General features: G+C 43.6%; 1 protein-coding gene across 1 annotated transcript in view; it reads left to right on the forward strand.

The window, feature by feature from the left end:
- Window positions 1–24,771, forward strand: part of LOC115191616 (F-box only protein 41-like) — a 79,817-nt gene that overhangs the window by 38,218 nt on the left and 16,828 nt on the right. The window contains exons 4-8 of the mRNA XM_029749403.1: window positions 2,769–2,842; window positions 9,244–9,650; window positions 13,098–13,345; window positions 13,653–13,768; window positions 22,168–22,320. Of these exons, the coding sequence (XP_029605263.1) occupies window positions 2,769–2,842; window positions 9,244–9,650; window positions 13,098–13,345; window positions 13,653–13,768; window positions 22,168–22,320 (998 nt within the window). The remainder of the gene's footprint in view (window positions 1–2,768; window positions 2,843–9,243; window positions 9,651–13,097; window positions 13,346–13,652; window positions 13,769–22,167; window positions 22,321–24,771) is intronic.

Genomic DNA, 24,771 nt, shown 5'->3' on the forward strand with positions numbered 1-24,771 from the left:
GCCGTTTATTGTCATGTAAAAGACTGCCTGGTCTCATTGTATTTGAGCGTTAAGTAACATAAACACAAGCCGCTTATGCGTCCCCATCACAGTAAATCCATTATTTATTTTTGGTAGGTCTAAAGAAAGATTATGATATGTAGAAAATGTATTTCAGAAGAACGGAATATGGGTTTGCTTACTGAATGTTATCTGGCTGTGCACCATGCTGCAGGCTTGTTCATTTAGCAGACAAGATGCTTAAGTCCTGTGCCATTATTTTATATTTTTCGGATTTTATTGTACGAAAAATGTAATTCAATTTAGCTCAATTAGATTGAAAGGATATTTCTCCCATTCCATAGCAAGTGAGCAAATGCAGTGGCTATGTTGAGCATGAAAGTGATCATTTTAAACAGGTCCTATATGCTAGATTGTGCGTTATTTGGCTACTTTAATTGTGAATGATCTAAACCTTAATGTCTTAGTAGTCAAAACGTATATGGGCTGCATGGTGTGACTATAGGCTGTCGACGATTTGAGAAAGTTGCAAAAAAAAAAGCTTTGTTCCTGCACGTGCTGTTCTCATCAAGTGATCATATTTTCACCCGTCAGACTATTCTGAATTTAATCTGTGTGGCCTGCTGTAACCCGTACGCACTGGAATTAGCGAATGGAGGCGACTTTTCCGCCTGTTAGCTTTTCAATCGTGCCGGATCGGCTACTCCGTGCATAAACCACTTTTTGAGAATCATGCAGCTTCTTCGCTGTGCAACAGGTGATCTTCCGCCTCAATCTCTGTACGCCATGGGCTCTCCAACCTTGTTCCTGCAGCTACCCCAGTGCTTAACTTTGGGGAAACCAAGTGAAATCTGTTTGGGGACATCGACGGTAAGGTTTTCACAGCAAGACGCATTTCATTAAACTGTTGACAGCCCCCATCTCTGCACGCTTCGAGAAAGGAATGAGAGAGAGAGAGGGGAGGGCGACGGAAACTCGCGGTGGTGAGATTCTTCTTTATCTAAAGGTAATGTCAGCCTATTTTTTTTAATTATGAAAATATAAAAAATGCCTTATTATTAGGCTATTCAGAAACCAATACAAATTCGCTATACCGTAGGCTAACTCTGTAAGCTGCCCTGCAGTCAATGAACCAACTGCATCGCCAAGACCTAGACGTTCTCTCCCAGACTCATGGATAGAAGGTGTAGCATAAGGTAACCAGTCCATCCAGAATGCATAATACAGTCCACACTCAAAGGCCATTACTAGAATTTGTTTCATTTTGGAGTATAGGCTAACTAGACCAATTATGTACCGAACGCATCTTAAATCAGTATAGGCCTATGGGTTTAAGCATCACCTTAGCAAAGCTCTGTCCTTTTCATTGTTATGCTTTGAAACAACATCCACAACAACCATGTTTTCCACTCAGTTTCTTTCTTCAAGCTGATCAGTCACAGTGGGGTGAGTTTTAAGTCGGCCAACAGTTTCGATGTGTTTAATGTGATTTTTTTTAAATTTTTTTTGATTGCGTTTGCTCTGATGTCAGAGTGGTTAGAGGGACACTAGAGTCCTGAGTACCAGGCCATTAGGACCTGATGGTTGTTAGCGGGCTGGTGTCCTGGGTGCATAAGAGGAGATTACAGCGGTCGTGACTGCTGGTGTGGCGGAAAATACGGTCGCCGCAACGGCCCCAGGTGTGAATACTTTCCGAAGGTACTTGTAGATAAGATTGTGCTGGATAGAAAAGTAATCCGTTGATGCGCCTCCATCACAATGTTTTCACCTATCCTACATTATCAAATCCGTTTAGATGAAGGAAAGGAGACGAGAACAAGCTAGTTTTGACGATTTGAGATGCAACCCTTGTCTTTTTCCTAGTCAGATCATGTTTGAACCCTGCTGATAGTGTTTGTGTGTACATACATACATACGTGCGTGCGTACCTACGTACGTGTATTGTTGAGCTCCTGGTGGCTTCTCACAGCTTGGCAGATGTATTTATATCTGAAGAGGAGACGTTCATACTTATTCTTTGATTAACTACGCCACAGTATGTTATTTCTTTCATTTGGGAAATGTGAGTGTTTTAGCCAATCGCTACCTCCCGTTTGAATGTGAAGCTGTTTTTTAAACCAATCACCTCTTGGGCTTTGAATGAGAGTAGTTGTCCTAGTTATTATGGGTCATTTTAAGAAGGTATCACACCTATACAGCATTTTTATGTGCTTCAGTTTTATAGTGGTTGTTTTGTTTGTGTGTGTGTGTGTGTGTGTGTGTGTGTGTGTGTGTGTGTGTGTGTGTGTGTGTAAATAGTATTTATTTGAAACATAGAGTAGATTGACGAGAAACACTAACAGTGGGAGGTGTTGTTGACCCTTGACAAACTATCCTCTGAACATAGCACAGCAGTAAATAGTTTCAGGACACAACAACAGAATATTGAAGTCTATTCAACGTTCACTGTGAGTTACAGAACACACGAGGTTGGTGGCACCTTTTAATAGGGGATGACTGGCTCGTGCTAATGGACGGAGCGGAATTAGTGGAACGGTATCAAACTCATGGTTTCCAGGTGTTTGATGCCATTCCATTTGCGCTGTTCTGTACATTATTATGAGCCGTTCTCCACGCAGCTGCCTCCTGGGTTAGACAGAGGAGTATTTTCACTACAATGTGTAAAGTCCTTTTTTATATATATTTTTTTATAAGAAGTATCAGAATTCAAGGAAACAGTTTAATGTGTTGACACACCTGTCGCTCTCCTTTCTCTCTCTCTCTATCAGAGGAACTCCAGTATCTCGGGGACGTCCAGGGGCATGTACCAGGTCTCTGACCGACGATCCTCTCCCAGCACCGGGTAAGCCAGTCCTCCACAATCTATCCCACACTGCACTGCCCTCCTGTAGTGATGCCTCTAGCACTGAGATGCAGCGCCTTAGACCGCTGCGCCACTCGGGAGCCCAGAGTCGTGTCCTCTCCCCATGTTTGAGGTTGGAATAGAGGGAGATGAGCTGATTCTAGGTCTGTGCCTATGGGTGACTTCTATATCCCATCTTCACACTTCACTCTCTGCACTGTAAGTGGCTTTGGATAAGAGCATCTGTTCAAGGTAAGATGCAATGCAACCCCCTGGTGCACTTAGGTACAGTGACTTGATGTGGGGCCCTATGCTTGGGGGCCAGTGGTCCAGTAGATGGATTCTGAGCACCAGACCGTGGCCTGAGCCAGTATGCGTCAGACTGTGGCAACACTGACTCAGACCGAACTGGACCGCCCCCAGCATGGAAGGTATCAGAGGCCACCAGCCAGGTAGTATTTGTCCAGTACTGTGCCCTGGCCCCTGACAGCCTCACAAAACAAAACACAACACAACTTCCTGTTTTCCTGCCGGGCGCTGAAGTGAGGCCGAATCTGTCAGCCATGCAGAAACAGTAGGGGAATGTTCCGTCCCAGCTCTCCCTTCCCGCTGCTATGCGTTCCCACTCGCACCAAACGCACACGAGCGGACATGGCGCGCGCACACAAAACCAGCCGATGGGCCTCGCCACTGCTCTTTGACACATGCTTGTAAACAACGGCGCTCAGACTGTAAGGTCTTAGTGTCAGTCCTGCTTTCTCAGGCCTGGCTGCCTCTGGGCACAGGGCGTGGCGAGAGTGATACAGAAAGAGCCAAAGAAAGAGGGAGAACCCATGAATTTGTAAAAAGCTCTCTGTTGATGTGCACATGGATAACTTGTCATTTGGTTTACTCTACTCCCCTCTACTCAGATTAGTGAACAATGTGATTATGTTGTAAATAAACAAGCAAACATTAGATTGGAAGGAAATTGTAAGTTACAGGTGGTTTTGGCACAATTTAATTGTTCAATTCACTCGCTGAAACTAAAGTCACCCTAACCAAGGATATGATTCACCCAATATGGCTTTCAGATCGTCACCGACTGATCTGCTTATCTTTGCGCGATGACGCATCTTCGTGTGTATTTGGATTAGAGTGGCTCGCTGAAAGGTCCAAAATTCGACCCCTATCTCATGCATTTTGAGAGGCCCATCTCGTGCTCTTTCCTTCACTGCTGATCCAAACCCACCCACACTGGGCTGCATCCCAAATGGCATCCTATTCCCTATTTAGCGCACTCCTTTAGTAAATTTAAAAAAAGGCAATAGGGTGCCTTTTTGGTATGCAGCCCTGGCGCTCCAGTATGATGATCAAGCTCCATATCACCATGGTATCATATCCACGCAGAACCTTGTCTCTTTTGTTGTTGTTCAGACTAAATGTAGACCTTTTTTTGCATCGTTATGCAACTCTTTGTGTTTGTACGTGCCCATGCGTGTTTCTGTGAGTGCATGTGTGTAAAATCAAATCAAATTTATTTATATAGCCCTTCTTACATCAGCTGTTTTCACAAAGTGCTGTACAGAAACCCAGCCTAAAACCCCAAACAGCAAGCAATGCAGGTGTAGAAGCACGGTGGCTAGGAAAAACTCCCTAGAAAGGCCAAAACCTAGGAAGAAACCAGGCTATGAGGGGTGGCCAGTCCTCTTCTGGCTGTGCCGGGTGGAGATTATAACAGCACATGGGCTAGATGTTCAAATGTTCATAAATGACCAGCATTGTCAAATAATAATAATCATAGTAGTTGTCAAGGGTGCAACAAGTCAGTAACACAAGAGTAAGTGTCAGTTGGCTTTTTCATAGCCGATCTTTGAGAGTATCTCTACCGCTCCTGCTGTCTCTAGAGAGTTGAAAACAGCAGGTCTGGGACAGGTAGCACGTCCGGTGAATAGGTCAGGGTTCCAGCAGGTCTGGGACAACAGGTCTGGGACAGGTAGCACGTCCGGTGAACAGGTCAGGGTTCCATAGCTGCAGGCAGAACAGTTGGAACTGGAGCAGCAGCACGGCCAGGTGAACTGGGGACAGCAAGGAGTCATCAAGCCAGGTAGTCCTGAGGCATGGTCCTAGGGCTCAGGTCCTCCGAGAGAGAGAAAGAAAAAGAGAGAATTAGAGAGAGCATATTTAAATTCACACAGGACACCGGAAAAGACAAGAGAAATACTCAGATGTGACAGACTGACCCTAGCCCCCCGACACAAACTACTGCAGCATAAATACTGGGGCTGAGACAGGAGGGGTCAGGAGACACTGTGGCCCCATCCGATGAAACCCCCGGACAGGGCCAAACAGATGAACTTGATTTACCGTCCTTCTGTCACGCGATGACGTCATCTCTCTTCGGCATTCGTTTTTGGCGAGCCGATCTTTGGTCACTACGTGATCCTTTCACTTCCTAGATTAGAACGTTCCATAAATGCCCTCGGTCTCCCGGAGATGAATGTGATTTATTTGTTCCAAATACAGTGACGGAAGATTCTATTTAGGTGCTTGTTTGATGAGAAATAGATATTTGCATATTTGGGTTTAAAAATATCTTATTTTGTTGCTTTATTGACGTGGTCTGGATCATTCACTCTGAAATCCTCGACTCCATTTTGTACCGAAATGGCTGCTCTGTCATCCATCCTGAGCCCCACTGTGCATTACAGGGCAGGAAACTGTACTTCCCTATTATACACTTGCATAATGATCTGTACCCAATTAGTCAGCTCTGCTGATTGATTCCACAGTATTGATCCAACCTGTGGCTTTTATTGCTGAAGCCACCACTCCAGTATAGGTTGTGTACCAAGTACCACCCTATTCCCTATACAGTGTTCTACTTTTGACTAGAGCCCCATCTGCCCTGGTCAAAAGTAGGGCACTATATAGGGAACAGGGTGCCATTTGGGATGCTGCAAAGTGGCCTCTCCTCTGCTTCTTTAGCGGTGTCACTAGGTTTTATGTATGCGTGTTCCCCGGTTAGTGGAGACGAGGTGAACACATGTACCTTTGGGACTATTCCATTGGTTCCATGGTGCCAGGCGAGCTCAATCGAGCACAGAATCTATTTCAAAGAAAAAAAGTTATATTTGATTCCAGGTTCTGGTGTGGATTTACCAGGCTCGCCATCAAATCTCTCTTCACACCAACTTCTAATTGTTACGCTGCAGGAGCCGAATACCAGCTTGATATAATCGCCTAGACTGTTTTCCATTCACTCTGAATTCAGGATGCGTTAGCTACAATCGCTAATTAGCTAGCTAAACCGCAGGACGGTTGTGTTTGATGTCATTCCTCTAACGTGTGTGCGTGTCAGTGCTGGAAGGTTCACTGATTTGTTTTGTGGAGTTTTAATGCGGATATTTAGGACACAAAAGTAATAACGGAAAGGTGAAAAGCCTTATAATTATGTAGCGTTGTAATGTTAAAAGAAGAATACAAGTATGCACTAATATCACACAAAGTGAATATCGATTAGGTATGGAAGGACTAAATGGAAGTCTGCCTTTTTGGTGTGCAGTTCATCCACTGGGTATGCCAGATTATCTGTTCTGTTCTAGTCTGTTTTTGTTTTGTTTGTGGTGCTTTTGCCTCCATAGGACAATATAAAAACCTTTAGACAAGCAGGAGAATGATGAGCGATGGAAGATTTCCTACTTTTCTGCAAGGCTAGGTTTTAAAATTCCTCGTTATTTGCTTATTATGTGGAGGAAAGTTATCGGTATAGTAATTTAACAGCGTCTTTGTTCTCTCGCGCTCTCTGTCTGTGTGTGCGTGCTCAATGGCTGCCTCAGGGAAGAACTGCTGTTTCCAGAAGCAGTCACTGTAGTCAATTTTCCCCCCCAAAACAATCCCTCCCTCACTCCTTATGATCTAAATTGGTCTACTTCATATTTCATCAGAGCTTCAAAACACTTTTATGCGGAGGTCGTATCTTCTCTCCACTGATGTTATTCTACATTTTGTTAGTTGTTTGTTGCATAGTTTTAAAGTGTCTTGTCGGCACCAGGAAGTTGGTCTTTGTCCGTGCATGATGAAGAGGGAATGTGTTTACAGCTTGGTTTGAAATGGTGGCGTATGAACTCTAAAATGTCTCTCTCAGTTGACTAAAAACTATCAGAAATGATTTCTGAAAAAGGGATAGTAGTAGACAATGTTAATGTGATATTTTCATTTCACACAAAAGCTAAAAGTGCTTTACACGTAGGCGTACAAGTATTAAAGAAATGGGTTATATTGAAATGCTGAGGGAAGGGAATGTAACACACACACACACACACACACACACACACACACACACACACACACACACACACACACACACACACCTACAGTATCTAGCTACAGTATCTACTATCTCAATGAATATGTAATGATATACCAACCTATTAAAAAGTCCCCTTCCCATACATGCACTATATGGCCAAAAGTATGTGGACACCTGCTTGTCGAACATCTCATTCCTAAATCTTGGGCATTAATATGGAGTTGGTCCCCCCCTTTGCTGCTATAACAGCCTCCACTCTTCTGGGAAGGCTTTCCACTAGATTTTGGAACGTTGCTGCGGGTACTTGCTTCCATTCAGCCACAAACATTAGTGAGGTCGGGCACTGATGTTGGGTGATAAGGCCTGGCTGGCAGTCAGTGTTCCAATTCATCCCAAAGGTGTTCGATGGGGTTGAGGTCAGGGCTCTGTGCAGGCCAGTCAAGTTCTTCCACACCAACTTCGACAAACCATTTCTGTATGAACCTCGGTTTGTGCATTGTCATGATGAAACAGGAAAGGGCCTTCCCCAAGCTGTTGCCACAGAATCGTCTAGAATGTCATTGTATGCTGTAGCGTTAAGATTTCAATTCACTGGAACTAAGGGGGCTAGCCTGACCATGAAAAACAGCCCCCGACCATTATTCCTCCTCCACCAAACTTTACAGTTGACACTATGCATTGGGGCAGGTAGCTTTCTCCTGGAATTCGCTAAACTCAGATTTGTCCGTCAGACTGCCAGATGGAAAGTGTGATTCATCACTCCAGAGAACACGTTTCCACTGCTCAAGAGTCCAATTGGTAGCTTTACACCACTCCAGCCGACGCTTGGCATTGTTGATCTCAGTCTTGTGCGCGGCTGCTCAGCCATGGAAACCCATTTCACGAAGCTCCCGACGAACAGTTCTTGTGCTGACGTTGCTTCCAGAGGCAGTTTGGAACTCGGTGGTGAGTGTTGCTACCGAGAACAGACTTTGTGGTTCTTATTTATCATACAGTTAAGTTTCTGCTGTACAAATGCCTGGGGTCTCCAGATAATTCAGAGCACAGGAGCTGGGTATAAATATGAATATCCATGAAAATGGCCACTAGCATAAAAGTTTCATTTGTTTTCCCTCTACTTTTGTCATGGTTCATATTACTGGGAAGGGAATTATTCCTCCTGTTTTTCAGGCTGACTTTAAAGCACTACAGTATGTTGTAGTCTAAACTTTCAGTAAACTTTATTACCCTTGGTCAAATATATCATTTTAAAAATGCTCTGTAGGTGCATTGGTTGACAATTGCGTACTTGACACCATGTTGAGGAATTCGTGTGTTGTCTGTGTGTGTCAGTGGGGAAAGTGTCAAAATACCTTTTATATTCTCAATGCTACAGGGAGGGACATGTTGAATTGTGCATCTCAGATTTTTGGGACATGTAGCGACTGCCAGAAGACAGTAAGCTCATGAAATGCATTCTGGGTAAAAAAATAGAGCTGTCCTTGAGGGGCACTGTGTTTCCACCTGTGGCCAGAATCTTAGTCACTGCCAAGACATTAGTCAAATATGTCTCTACAAACTTAAAGGGACACACCACAGCACTATTAAAATACGTCTCCCTCCACAAGCGTAGTTTAAGGGACACCCTCAAAACATCCCGAGACAGGTGACACCCAATCCTGTGCAGTTACAAGGTTTAACGATGTGTAAACATTCATTACAGTTAGCAGATACGTTTCATATTCTTAGTTTTGGAAGTTGTTAATCTTACTAAGGACTCGGTAAGTCTTGGTCGATACTGAGCTGTGGAAACCACGGCAACACACTGTTGGGCTGTAGAATCATGTGGTATCAGGAAGTGACAACGCGTGGTGGCTCTGCTGCCACTTCGGCTCATTTCAGCCAATCACTGACCTGACAAACAGGTCTGGGACCAGGCTACAGTAATGCAGATGACCTATCTGATGAAACCTAGATTGAAACGTATACAGGATTATATAGTTTTCTATGGTTCTGTCTGTTAGTTGTCCATATGTAAAGTGTACACAAAAGTTGCTTGGAGTAACTTTTTTTTTAAGTGGTACCTTTTGCATGCGTCTAACTCTTCCTCTCTCCCCCTCTCTCGCCCCAGAGCATCCGGCCGGGTCAAGTCCTTCTCCCAGGGCTCAGGCGGGGGCTACGACAGCGGCGACAGCGTGGAGATGCACCCCATGGAAGAGTGCCCCGAGGGCCAGTACTACCACGTCCAGTGTCGGCTGGGGGAAGGGGGCGGACAGGGAGGGGGCGGACAGTGCTACGAGAGGGCCGGGGTGTCCCGGAGCTGGGGGCTCCGCAAGCAGGCCATCCAGAACTGGCAGCGGAGACCCTACCGGAACAGCACGGAGGGGGAGGAGGGCGAGGAGGGTGACGTGTCGGACGTGGGCTCCAGGACTACCGAGTCGGAGGCGGAGATGTGGGAGCAGCAGGAGAGGAGGGCCACCATGGCCGAGACGCAGCAGTCTGGCGCGCCGAGACCATCTGGATACCGCCTAGGCACAGGTAGGACTGGATAGGAGGCTAAGCTAGGCCGCTAACCTTTACCTTGCTTAGGTACAGTACGGTAGGAGGCTGGGCTAGGCTACGTCAGGTAGGAGGTTAAAAGTCGCATACCATTTGTTTATCCTGATTTGTCCATTGATTGATTGCTTTATTGTTACTCAGTAGATACTTGTAATGAAATGGTGTGTACTGGTGCATTGCAGAAAGACAGTCATTTCTAAAAGGACAGTTTTCACATGTCTGGCACACCTTATGACCCTGCACCTACCTGCCAATGGCACCTGCAGCACACACACACAGAATCCCCTCCCTCCCTCACACACACAATGTCCTGCGGCCCAGGCTAACAGTAGTCAGGTCTGTCAGAAGGACGGAAGGATGGTGGCTGGTGTGAAACTGGGTCATGGCTGTTCTAGTCCCAGGTGTTCCAGGGTAAGGCTGTCCAGAGAACAGTGAAGGACGACTAATGACCAGAGCGCGCCACAAACTGATTCTGAATCAGCCCAGGGATCCCTGTCATAGAGGGATGACTTTCACCAGGCTGATCTACTAACACACACTACCCAGATAGATCACGCATGAACAACCTCCAGGGGATGGCAGTGTGGATGCCTTTGTGTCTGCTTGTTTATAAACTCAGCAAAAAAAGAAACGTCCTCTCACTGTCAACTGCATTTTATTTTCAGCAAACTTAACATGTGTAAATATTTGTATGAACATCACAAGATTCAACAACTGAGACAGAAACTGAACAAGTTCCACAGACATGTGACTAACAGAAATGGAATAATGTGTCCCTAAACAAAAGGGGGGTCAAAATCAAAAGTAACAGTCAGTATCTGGTGTGGCCACCAGCTGTATTAAGTACTGCAGTGCATCTCCTCATCATGGACTGCACCAGATTTGCCAGTTCTTTCTGTGAGATGTTACCCCACTCTTCCACCAAGGCACCTGCAAGTTCCCGGACATTTCTGGGGGGAATGGCTCTAGCCCTCACCCTCCGATCCAACAGGTCCCAGACGTGCTCAATGTGATTGAGATCCGGGCTCTTTGCTGGCCATGGCAGAACACTGACATTCCTGTCTTGCAGGAAATCATGCACAGAACGAACAGTATGGCTGGTGGCATTGTCTTGCTGGAGGGTCATGTCAGAATGAGCCTGCAGGAAGGGTACCACATGAGGGAGGAGGATGCCTTCCCTGTAATGCACAGCGTTGAGATTGCCTGCAATGACAACAAGCTCAGTCCGATGATGCTGTGACACACTGCCCCAGACCATGACGTACCCTCCACCTCCAAATCGATCCCGCTCCCGAGTACAGGCCTCGGTGTAATGCTCATTCCTTCTACGATAAACGCAAATCTGACCATCACCCCTGGTGAGACAAAACCGCGACTCGTCAGTGAAGAGCACTTTTTGCCAGTCCTGTCTGATCCTGCGACGGTGGGTTTGTGCCCATAGGCGACGTTGTTGCCGGTGACGTCTGGTGAGGACCTGCCTTACAACACGCCTACAAGCCCTCAGTCCAGCCTCTGTCAGCCTATTGCGGACAGTCTGAGCACTGATGGAGGGATTGTGTGTTCCTGGTGTAACTCGGGCAGGTGTTGCCATCCTGTACCGATCCTGTGCAGGTGTTGTTACACGTGGTCTGCCACTGTGAGGACGATCAGCTGTCCGTCCTGTCTCTCTGTAGCGCTGTCTTAGGCGTCTCACAGTACGGACATTGCAATTTATTGCCCTGGCCACATCTGCAGTCCTCATGCCTCCTTGCAGCATGCCTAAGGCACGTTCACGCAGATGAGCAGTACCCTGGGCATCTTTCTTTTGGTGTTTTTCAGAGTCAGTAGAAAGGACTCTTTAGTGTCCTCAGTTTTCATAACTGTGACCTTAATTGCCTACCGTCTGTAAGCTGTTAGTGTCTTAACGACCGTTCCACAGGTGCATGTTCATTAATTGTGTATGGTTCATTGAACAAGGATGTGAAACGGTGTTTAAAACCCTTTACAATGAAGATCTGTGAAGTTATTTTGATTTTTACGAATTGTCTTTGAAAGACAGGGTCCTGAAAAAGGGACTTTTTTCTCTTTTTTTGCTGAGTTTATGTACTGCACCTTTCCAAGTATGGCTAAACTTTCTCATATTGATAGAGCCATAGGGCTCTCTCCAAAAGTTGTGCACTATATAGGGAAAAGCGTGCCATTTGGGACTTAGACACTGACAATGTTGATGAGAAAACCGCCTTTAGCTCCACCACTCCTGGTTCAAACACAAGCATATCTCTCCCTTAATTGCCTTCTCCAGCCAAGATCCCACAATTCCCGGCTGGCGACCTCCATTTTATTTAGAAACACCTTGCTTGAACAAGTAAAGCTGCTTCCCAAATGGCACCCTGTTCCTTATACGTGCCCTGGTCAGAAGTAGTACACTATAAAGGGAGTAGGAGGCCATTTGGGATGGAGTCTTAACTAGGACGGAGGCCATTAAAACATGCCCATTTTGCCTTAAATGGACACATTTTGGGCAAAAGATAGGCCTACCCTTATTCCCTGTGGGTCCTTTTGGCTACATCTACTTGGCAAAGGAGCTACTGTAAACCCATATAGGCAATAAAGCTGTCCTTTTTTACACAACCCAGAATGTCTGGTATGAGAATTCAAATTGGCACCACCAACATTACATAATATTACTTGTCATGTAAATGGCATTTTATGCTCGGACATTGTCCTCCGTGTAAGATTCTCAAAGCGTTTGGCAGGGTTGCGTTTGAAATGGCACATATCAACGTATCACACGGTATGACTGCTAGCATGCATTGGTAGATTGCTAGCTAGCGTAGGCGGTGTGCCTCTAGCCGCGAGGCCTGTCGCTTCCAAAGCCTCCTTCGCTTCTTCTTTTTGAAGGCCAACAGCGATGACACGGGCGATGACTCATCACATAGATTGATGCCTGCTGGGAGAAATGGAAATGTGCTGGAGTCTGTTTTGGTCACATGGTATTGGCCAGTACAGTACATGGTAATGCTCATATCTGTGTTTGAGTGGGAAGTGGATCGCTTGCACCACATTGTGGATATTTTGTAGAATGCCACTGTTATATATATATATATATATATATATATTTGCGACTCAGGATGGCGTCTCTAACTAACCTCCTTCTCTTTCCCCGCCATGTTTCTTTCTGACTAAACTCCCTGCCTCCTCTCTTCCTCTCTCTCCTCCCATTTTCTTTTTTTTTTCTTAACCTGCACTCTCCTCATCCTCTTTTCTCCTTCCCTTCTGCACTTCGCTTTCTTTACCCATTCTCCTTCTCACCACCCCCCTCCCCCTCTGTACCAACCTGACTAATATCCCTGTCCCTCACCCTCCTTTCTCTTTTACCCTCTCCACCACTCTCTTTCTTCACCTAACCTCTCTCCGTTTTTTCTCTCTCTCTTTCCGACCCTGCAGGGCGGTCCGAGGGGGGCTACCGCCACAACAAGCCGTGTCGCCACGACAAGAGCCTGTCCCGGTCCAACAACGAGGTGATCAGCCCGGAGATACTGAAGATGAGGGCGGCTCTGTTCTGCATCTTTACCTACCTGGATACCAAGACCCTGTTGAGAGCCGCGGAGGTCTGCAGGGACTGGAGGTTCGTGGGCCGCCACCCTGCCGTGTGGACCCGGGTGCTGCTGGAGAACGCCCGCATCTCCTCCAAGGTAGAGGACACGGATCGTTACAAACACACAGAACGCCGCAGGTGGCTTCTGAGGGGAGAACGGCGCGAATTGGAATGACATCAAACACATGGAAACCATGCGTTTTGATGTATTTGATACCATTCCGCTCCAGTTCATTACCACAAGCCCGTTCTACTCAAATTAAGGTGCCACCAACCTCCTGTGGAACACACACACTCGCCGATTCTGCTGGTAGTTTAGGTGCAATAATTGTGATATGTGTTACAGTATGTGCTTAGAGCGTCTGCTAAATGACTCAAATGTAACTGTAATCTCTTCGTCCCAGTTCCTGAGTACACTGTCCCAGTGGTGCACCCAGACCCATTCCCTCATCCTCCAGAACCTGAAACCACGACAGAGGGGCAAGAAAGAGATCAAGGAGGAGTACCTCAAGAGCACACGGTGAGAGGAGAGGCGTGTGTGTGTGATGGACTGATTTCCCTCTATACAGCGAACAGCAGGGGTCTGCAGTACTCTTCCCCCATCATCTCTCCTTTCTCTCTCTCTCTCTCCCCCATCTCTCCTTTCTTTCTCTCTCTCTCTCTCTCTCTCTCCCTTCTCTATCCTTTCTCTCTCTCTATCCTTTCTCTCTTCCCCATCATCTCTCCTTTCTCTCTTCCCCCATCATCTCTCCTTTCTCTCTCTCTCTCCCCCATCTCTCCTTTCTTTCTTTCTCTCTCTCTCTCTCTCTCTCTCTCCCTTCTCTATCCTTTCTCTCTCTCTATCCTTTCTCTCTTCCCCCATCATCTCTCCTTTTTCTCTCTCTCTCTCTCTCTCACACACACACACACACACACACACACACACACACACACACACACACACACACACACACACACACACACACACACACAACTGGCTGTAAGGGAACGAGTGATGCACGTTTGCAGCAATACTGGCTGTAGCCAAGACTCAGCCAATCATTCACATAACAACAGGAGACTGAAGAGAGAAGAGACAACCAATTTGCTAGTTACAGATTCAGCGCGCGTTCTGGAAAGACAGCAGTAGGGTGAAAAGGCAGTTTGCCATTTACAGCAGCGCGACCCCTGAACAATAACGAAGAGGTCGGTGAGAGGCCTGACCACAGAGACGGGGGTGAGAAGGTGATGAAGCGTACTTCATGAGCTGTAACCGAAAAACAACTGGCATTTGGAAAGTTTGATGTGAGGGGGAAAGTGTGGTGAACAAGTATTAGCACTGTTAAGTATCTTGCTATAGTAGCTGGATGGAATTCTCCGTTAGCTAGCCAGAGAAATGTTGAGCAACATTAGCCAATTTAGCTGATCAAATAATTGAGTTTATTGTTTGAAAATTAGCTGGCTAGTAGTCAGACAGCTAGCTAGCTAATGTTACAACATCAGATGTGCTAACGTTAGTAACCTAACCAATGTGCTATAGTATTAACTGGTAAACATCCCCTTGCCGTTCCTCAAATTATAACGCGTTAGTTGCACCAAGGTAAATACAGTTTCAGGTTGGATGTTCGACGGATATTCGCCTGTAGTTTTCCTTACGTCCACCAACAGCAGTTAGGGACTGTCAACATAGTGACAAATCAAAAGATTTCAAATTTCAATAGCTCTAACCATTACTTTCAAAACTTGTTGTAGCTAACCCGATGGCATAAATGCACATTGCACACACTTTTTTTTTTGTGTCGATTTACATCTCACACGATTTTAAATAATTTATTTACATTTTCAAATTTGAATAGGTCATTGGTCATATGACCTACTGACTTCAAACAAGGTTCAGAATGTCCACTGACTGCCCTTCTATATTGCACACCCTTTAGTTTGTCGTTTGTCAATTTTCATCTCATACGTTTCATAAGCTTCAAATTTCAATAGCTCCTTGGTCATGCGACCTACTGACATCAAAGACGGTTCAGAATGTCCACTCAGTGGGCCTACATGTTGCACACCCTTTAGTTTGTCCATTTTCATCTCACATGATTTTACATGAAATTTTCCAAATTTAAAATGTGAAGTTCCTTGGTCATGTGACCTACTGACCTCAAACGAGGTGGAATGTCCACTGACTATGCCTTCATATCACACACTCTGATGTTTGTCTACTTTCATCTTACGCTTTTAGACTTAAATCTGTAAGCCTGAGACCCAGTCGGTGTGGACACCCACACTCAGAAGTCATTTGGAGAAAAATAAAGTATCTGACTGACAGAGTAGTTAACAGTGATTACTATTATCTGTCTGAACCCCTTGTACAATCAAACCCTTCCAGGACATTACAATCTCACCACGCAGGATATTCCATGGTCCCTAGACTCCTTTCTAACAGTCCTCAAGCTTCAATAGGATAGTCAATGACTGTGTAACCGTTGAAATTCAGAGTCAATGTTATCATTTTAGTAAGTCTTATGGTCGGGCATAAAATGTTGTCTCCATTTTCTTGCTTTCTCAGTTCCTGCTGAGTGGACGGTATTGATGCCTTTTCAGTCTAGCGCCAGTCAGGTGTCATTGTTATAAGCACCACGCCACCTCACTCCCGTTTCATAACACCCTCTCTCCTTCTACCCTTTGTCTACACTCCAAGAACCACGAGAGCCCTCTAGCTGTAGACGCCCCCAGATCCATGATGACTGAGATTCCCATATCCGTAGCTTGTAGGTCTAAAAGCGTTTTTGTCCTTACCATGTTGAAATATCGAAGACGAAGCTTTTTGTGTGACTCTGGTAAGTCATTTCAAGTCAAAGTCTTGTTTTCCCTGGCACATAAACCGTATACTACTAACTAACTAGTTCTGTTTTATTTTGACTTTGCAGCATAAAAATCTTGTTGGGAGCCGAAAAACACTCACAGCTCTATGTTAATAAAGAAATGCTACAACTCAGTGCAATGGTAAATGTTAAGTCAGCTGTGGGATATGGACAGAAGAGTGGGGATGCTGTTGTAGTGAGAGTCATCACTATTTTCCGGACTTTTCTTTTGATGAGGGTCAAAGCACTGGAGAATAACCTGGTTCTGATCCAGATGTACCGGACTCATTTGCCTGAGGGTGACCTCTAAAATAGTGAATGAAGTTATGTTTGCTTGTAACACTGGTCATCCTTATGCACTCCATGCAATACTTACTGTTTGTAATAGTTATTGTCATGTTTTTTTTGTCCACATTTGTTTGGAAATACGTGTAACTGTCCTTTTGTCGTTAGCATACAGCTGCATGGTACTGTGATATTAGTTGTCATGTTGTCCACTAAGCTGGTTGTTAATCTAAAGCATACTTTTACAAGTTTGTTTAATATTTGCATTTGTCCCCCCATGTCTTTGCCTCAAGAGTCCAGTCTGCCTTTCACAGCCCTTATTGCAAAGACAACATGGTAAAATCCTTTTTCCAGAAATGACATTTTTGTGATGGGGTATGAGGGTTGTGATATGGGTCATTTAAGGGATCAATACATTTCTATATTGTTTCCCCAGTATCTGCATGAACCATCAGGCCAAGTGTTTTTGGTTGACGCTGCTGGACAGAAAGAGGGAGGAATCGGAACACGCTGCATTCAAATTCAGGTCTTAGTTATTCCGTTGTACTGGATCTAATACATATTAGCATTTAACATACATTTATAAGTATAATATATATTTTTAACATACTGTGAAAAACTCTCTTGGCTGCTGGCTCCGTCACTTTCAGACATGCGCAGAGCAGACTGAAAGGGGAAGGGTAGCTCTTGACTTGAACCACAGGGGTTCTCTGTAAAGAGAGAGTAATCCAAAAGGCACAGACACACCCCTTGACTTTCAATTGGCGCCCTTGACCTGTATATTCTCTCCTGATTGGTCTCCGTGGTGCTTAGTCAACGGGAACTCCGTTGCCGGCCTCATCGTAAAGTTTTTTTACACAGTTTGGCAGTCTGACTAAAGTGCCAGAGGTATGAGGAGAGACATCCTCCTTTGTATTTATGGGAACAAATATTTCCTAACACTTTGGATCCTATTCTTGGACAGTTAGGAGACACAATGCATCAATGCAAAAATAAAAATAAATGACTAATTACTGTCCATGAGTAACCTCAACCTTGTGGGTGTTTGGGCCAATAAAGTGCCAACTCAATTCTACCAGTGACGAGTCTCTCATGCCCCTATGAACGGGGACACAGGGCAATAGTTTTTAATCTAAACCAGGCCTATTTTACTGGAGTACACTAACCCCTAATTGGGGCTCTTTTCTTGACACACAGTAGCAGTTTACCAGATAAGAAGTCAAGAAGATCAAAAAGTAGATTGTTGTAAGGGTGTATTACGTCCTGTGCTGGCCCCATTTGTCATATCCATTCTGGATTCTGAGTGGTAAAATCACAGCTGAAAAATGCCTCCTATGTATGTGTATACTGTATGTGGGAATGTCTTATTTCCATCCTACATGTAGTGTTGGTACATGGAATATTCCTCAACTGCATATCATAAATTGCTATTGCAAATAGAAGCATTATATTCAACAACTGACATTTTCAGATATTATTTTGACTAACACACTTTGGCGCTTACAATTCATTCTCTTGTTGTCATAGATTTGGTGGGCACTGCCATCTGTGATCTTTGTGGTATGACTTTCTTTAAGCACGTACTGATGAAACCGTCACTTAATATTTTTTTCTTAAAGTCTACAAACGCTCTACATTTATTCACTCTGTGATAGGGCTGGATCCAATATGCTACTTTTAGTATTGTCCTGTAAATGGTTCAGTGCCTATAATTTAGCCTGTGTGTGTAGAATGGGGCATGAAGGAAATTACCTCCACTACTAAATTACTACTAGATTATAGTGATAAGGAAAACCGCATACAGTTTTGGCCTGGGTATTCATTTGCCTATAACTAATCAGAATTCCATTATGTTTACATAAAAAAAAAGAGTGCTTCAAAATGAGAAGATCCTGCCATGGAAAAGACGACTGGGCGGACATAAAGTGGAAAGGAGGGGAAATAACTCCCACCATGCAGCAGGACACCTTCAGCTGCGGGGTCTTTGTAATGCAGGTTTGATAGTTATATTTTCAATAATGAATGGTTAGCTGTTATGTGGCAGTTAGGTCAAAAACTCTATTTTATTTTTTGGTGTAAATGGCCAAGGAAGTTGCACAGAACCTCCCCAACATCCCCTCCCAAATTGATATAGAACCTTTACTAAAACACATGGAGCAACTGCAAAAAGAAATGGCTGGTATGTAATGACATTTAATTCAAAGTAAATGTGAATTCTTTATTTTTATGTAGTTGTGTGGGACAGCCGTATGATCAGTTCATGCCTATGATTTCAGAGTTCAACAAAGCCAACAGCTGCTTCATGTCTGCCACTGATAAAGAACCTGGATGTGGCCCAAAGACTGACTGGGCTAGTAACTTTATTTAACATGTTTATAATCTTTTGACAACAGTGACGGCATGTAAGACAATTTATGATATAACACAATGGATGGCTAATTCGTCATACTGCATTGATAACGTGTTATGTTTTGTTTTAGATTGAATGTTTTGCATGCCAACGGTGGTTCCATGTGCTGTAACTAGGAATGAAGACAAGAGTTGAACAGAGTGAAGAACACAAACTGCAAGTGCAGTCTTTGTTGTTGAAAATGTCCGCTATACCCCATCCACACTGAAGAGGCTCTGAAATGTACATCAACCAGGGATAAAGAGAAGGTTAACACTGTGAAATGTGTCGTACTTATTTGAAGTTAAGTGTCGGTTGACATGTTGGAAAAGATTAAAGGTCTACAGTTTCTGTTTTAATTTGTCAATATTCCATTTGTATTCATTGATTTACTGGCCACCATTACTGTGGTTACATGTTCAGTATATGTATTGACCAGCAAACCCACTGCAGCCTACCTCACTAGCTCACTCTCCATCCCTGCTTTGGACAATTAATAGCATGGCTCTCGTACTTTGCCCTTTTCCTTTATGGTTGATATTAACGACGAGAGGAGATATTATCTGTCTCTCTCTCTCCTATTGTGTACCGCTGTTAAATACTGTGGGGGGGGAAAAAACAGGGTAAATAAGTACTTAGAACTACCAATTATTATAGATAAATATTAAAAGGGTAAACACTGGACTGAACCCCCTAACTAATATTAATGTACAACAATAGACGAGACATAACTAGTAGTTATGCAATATGGGTGTATATCCACTGCACGCTTAGGTGTGTAATTGACATGACCAAGGAGCTATTGAAATGTAAAACTATGAAAAATGTACGTTAGACTGTGTGATTTTACAGTACACAAACAAGTGTGCAATATAGAAAGGTAGTCAGTGTACATTCTGCACCTTGTTTGAAGTCAGGTCACATGACCAAAAAGCTATTCATTTTAAAAACTTGGAAAATTTCATGTAAAATCATGTGAGATGAAAATGGACAAACTAAAGGGAGTGCAACATGTAGGCCCACTGAGTGGACATTCTGAACCTTGTTTGAAGTCAGTAGGTCACATGACCAAGGAGCTATTGAAATTAGAACGTTTGAAAAATTCATTTAAAAACATGTGAGATGAAAATGGACAAACCAACGGGTGTGCAATATAGAAGGGTAGTCAGTGGACATTCTGAACCGTGTTTGAGTCAAGTAGGTCACATGACCAAAGAGCTATTGAAATTCGAATGTAAAAAAAAAAATTTGTACTTTGTTTACGCTCCCTAAATAATTCAACTAGGAATACAAAATGCTGCTCACATTTCCACATGTTTATTAGCTTTGGAAAGCGAATTAATGTCCAAATCGTGAAAATAAAACCTGTACAATGTTATGTGCAATTTTTCCAACATCATGACACTTATTTGGAGTGTCATGTGTGTGTGTTTGAAAGCTATTGAGGTTTGAAAGCGCGAATATCCGTCGTATATCCAACTTGAAACTGTCTTTACCTCTGTGTTAGTTACTTACTGGACCCTGGCAATCTGTGTGAAATGTTAACTAGCTAACGGACTAATTACTATCTGTGAACTGTTTTCTCTCTACATCATGTGGTTAATTTTCAGAATGAGAGATTTAGGTGAAAATGAGGCATTGATTGTTAAACAAGTGGATTCAGGGATCAAGTTTAGCTGGAGCTGGGCCTGGCTTATGCTGGATGCCAGTAGAGGTGAAAGAAACACCACAAACTTTCCCTCTTTCAATCCAGTGGATAAAAATGGGTATGCCAGGTGTACTCTGCCTGAAAGAGATCAATTATGCCAACAAAGGGTCTCATGCTCTGCTGCTGGCACATTGTAAATCAGATGTCCACAGGCAGAACGTGTACAATGTAATAACCTGCAGAGTAGCCCAAAGATATTGCTTTTGTTGTGTTGAACTCGACAGTAACACTTTTGTGTGAGTGAGGAGGGATTATTACATTTTTTACTCGGTGAACGTTATTTTTGCTCACGTAGCCTTGTGCACTTGATCGACGTCTACTATAGTGGCCACGATAATAGAGCAAAAATAGAATGCCTGTTTGTTTCTATTTCTACTTTAAGATGTTTTTTCCCAAGTGCAATATTTAGATGTGTGTGTGTGTGTGTGTGTGTGTGTGTGGTCACAAGCGTTCTATTATAAAGGCTGTCATGGCTAACTGTAATATTAGTGTATTGTTGTTTTCGCAAGACTGCAATAAAGTCTAGGCAACAAATAACATTGGATTGCTTTCTTTACATTTTTTAGCTGTGAGTTAGGTTCACATTAAGCACTTTTTAAAAATTTAAACACAGAGACTGATCATGTAGATCATATTCGTTGTTATTTAGTTAAAACCTGCATTTCCCCCCCTAGCAGGGATTTCTTGCATGTTTCAGTGCAAAAAGAAAGTGACACCTTTTTGGGCCCTCAGTTTGCATATGTGCTCTCTCCTTTCTCTCTCTCCCCCCATCTCTCCTTTCTCTCTCTCCTTTCTCGCTCTCTCCGTTCTCTTTCTCTCTCTCTCTCTCCCCCAACTCTCCTTTCTCTCTCTCCCCCAACTCTCCTTTCTCTCTCTCCCCCCTCTCTCCTTTCTCTCTCTCTCTCCCCCCTCTCTCCTTTCTCTCTCTCTCCTTTCTCTCTCTCCCCTCTCTCCTTTCTCTCTCTCCCCTCTCTCCTTTCTCTCTCTCTCCTTTCTCTCTCTCCCCTCTCTCCTTTCTCTCTCTCCCCCATCTCTCCTTTCTCTCTCTCCCCCATCTCTCTCCCCCATCTCTCCTTTCTCTCTCTCCCCCATCTCTCTCCCCCATCTCTCCTTTCTCTCTCCCATCTCTCCTTTCTCTCTCTCTCTCCCATCTCTCCTTTCTCTCTCTCTCTCTCCCATCTCTCCTTTCTTGCTCTCTCCCCATCACTCCTTCCTAGTCTATATACTGCAGCCGGTTGAGAATGAGTCAGAAAGCCCCATGTTCTATCTCATTCCTGACATTGTGTGTGTGTGTGTGTGTGTGTATGCACGGCCTTGTGAGAGTGTGTATGAGTGTGTGCACACTGCATTTGCATGCTTGCTCGCTTATCCCTCTTATCCTTATGAATAGAAAATGGCTTTTCTATTTGATTAAGCTTTGCACAAACAGATTGAACACGTTTTAGTACAACATTTTTCTTGACTCTCTTGGTCAGAACAGCATAATGCCATGCATTAACATTCTACTGCTTCGACAGACAAATCCAGAGGCATACATTGCTGCAGTGCCTTGTTCAACTCAAGGACAATACTCGTTCTGCACTGAGTAATTGGTATATTCAGTAAAAAAAAAATATTAACTTGTTTTTTGTATGTCTGTCTCTCTGTTGCTCTCTCTCTGTTTCTGTCTGTCTCTCTCCTCTGTTCCTCCCTCCCAGGGGTTGTCTGGAAGAGGGTCTGGAGTCCTTGCTGAAGGCTACAGGAGGGAACCTGTTGATCCTCAAGGTGTCTCATTGTCCCAACCTGCTAACTGACCGCTCCCTGTGGCTCGCCAGCTGCTACTGCCGAGCCCTGCAGGCCGTCACTTACAGGTACTACCACCAGGGGGTGATCACACATAATACACTACAGTGTACATTAGAGGTCGACCAATTAATTGGCATTGGCGGTTAATTAGGGCCGATTTTCAAGTTTTCATAACAATTGGTAATCAGCTTTTTTGGACACCGATTATGGCCGATTACATTGCAATCCACAAGGAGACTGCATGGCAGGCTGTTACGCGAGTGCAGCATCAAAAGCACTTTGGCTGAAAGGAGCCAAGGTAAGTTGCTAGCTAGCATTAAACTTATCTTATTAAAAACAATCAATCTTCACATAATCACTAATTAACTACACATGGTTGACGATATTACTAGGTTAACTAGCTTGTCCTGCGTTGCATATAATCAAAGTGGTGGCTGTTCATTTATCATCGAATCACAGCCTACTTCAACTTCGCCAAACGGGTGGTGATTTAACAAAAGCACAATGTTGCAAAAATGTACCTAACCATAAACATCACCTTCCTTCAAATCAATACACAGAAGTATATATTTTTAAACCTGCATATTTAGTTAAAAGAAATGCATGTTAGAAGGCAATATTAACTAGGGAAATTGTGTCACTTCTCTTGCGATCTGTACAAGCAGAGTCAGGGTATATGCAACAGTTTGGGCTGCCTGGCTCGTTGTGAACTGTGTGAAGACCATTTCTAACAAAGGCCGTAATTAATTTGCTGGAATTATACATAATTATGACGTAACATTGAAGGTTGTGCAATGTAACAGCAATATTTAGACTTAGGGTTGCCACCCGTTAGATAAAATATGGAACGGTTCAGTATTTCACTGAAAGAATAAACGTGTTGTTTTCGAAATGGTCGTTTCCGGATTTGACCATATTAACTTCTTATGGGTATGTGGGACGCTACCGTCCCACCTGGCCAACATTTGGTGAAATTGCAGAGCGCCAAATTCAAAAACAGAAATACTCATAATAAAAATTAATAAAACAGTCAAGTGTTATACATCGGCTTAAAGATGAACTTCTTGTTAATCCAACCGCGGTGTCAGATTTCAAAAGGCTTTACGGCGAAAGCATACCATGCGATTCTGAGGACAGCGCCCAGCACACAAAACATTACAAACAGTTACCAGCCAAGTATTGGAGTTACATTTTATCGCTATTTCTGACTTTTGTATCACTTACCTTTGATGATCTTCATATGGTTGCACTCACAAGACTCCCAGTTTCACAATAAAGTCCCTCTTTATATCCAAAAACCATGTAGAAACATGTCAAACAATGTTTATAATCAATCCTCAGGTTGTTTTTAGTCATAATAATCAATAATATTTCAACCGGACAATAGTTTCGTCAATATAAAAGAAAAACAAAAAAGGTGCGCTCTCGGTTGTGCGCAGAAAACAGGTCTGGGGACTTTCCACTATCCACTCACTCAGTGTTCTTACTCCCTAATTTTTCCGAATACATGCCTGAAACAATTTCTAAAGACTGTTGACATCTAGTGGAAGCCATAGGAAGTGCAATTTGAGTCCTAAGTCATGTATAGGCAGTCAATGGAAAACTACAAACATAAAAAAAATCCCACTTCCTGGATATATTTTTCTCAGGTTTTTGCCTGCCATATCAGTTCTGTTAAACTCAGACATTATCTTAACACTCTAAAGTTTCCAAAACTGTTTTCTATCCAAATCTACGAATTATATGCATATCCTTGCTTCTGGGCCTGAGTAACAGGCAGTTTACTTTGGGCACGCTTTTCATGGGGAGGTGAAAATAGTGCCCCCTACCCTAGTGAGGTTAATGATCAAAGGCTCGTATTTTTGTTTGTTTATTATATTATAATTAAGTCTATGATTTGATAGAGCAGTCGGACTGAGCGGTGGTAGGCAGCAGCAGGCTCGTAAGCATTCATTCAAACAGCACTTTACTGCGTTTGCCAGCAGCTCTTAGAAATGCTTGAAGCACAGCGCTATTTATGACTTCAAGCCTATGAACTCCCAAGATTATGCTGGCAATACTATAGTGTCTATAAGAACATCCAATAGTCAAAGGTATATGAAATACAAATGGTATAGAGAGAAATAATCGACGCGTCATAATTCCTATAATAACTACAACCTAAAACTTCTTAACTGGGAATATTGAAGACTCATGTTAAAAGGAACCACCAGCTTTCATATGTTCTCATGTTCTGGGCAAGGAACTTAAACGTTAGCTTTTTTTAGCTTTTTTTACAACGTTAGCTTTTTTTACTTTCTTCTCCAACACTGTGTTTGCATTATTTAAACCAAATTGAACGGTTCATTTATTTATTTATGTATTAAGTTAAGTGTTCATTCAGTGTGTTTTTTTCCCTCATCAATCTACACACTATACCCCATAACGACAAATGAAAAACTGTTTTTCACACCTGTATTTGGGGAGTTTCTCCCATTCTTCTCTTCAGATCCTCTCAAGCTCTGTCAGGTTGGATA

The sequence above is a fragment of the Salmo trutta genome, chromosome 4 (genome assembly GCF_901001165.1).
Source record: "Salmo trutta chromosome 4, fSalTru1.1, whole genome shotgun sequence".
Classification (NCBI taxonomy): Eukaryota; Metazoa; Chordata; class Actinopteri; order Salmoniformes; family Salmonidae; genus Salmo; species Salmo trutta.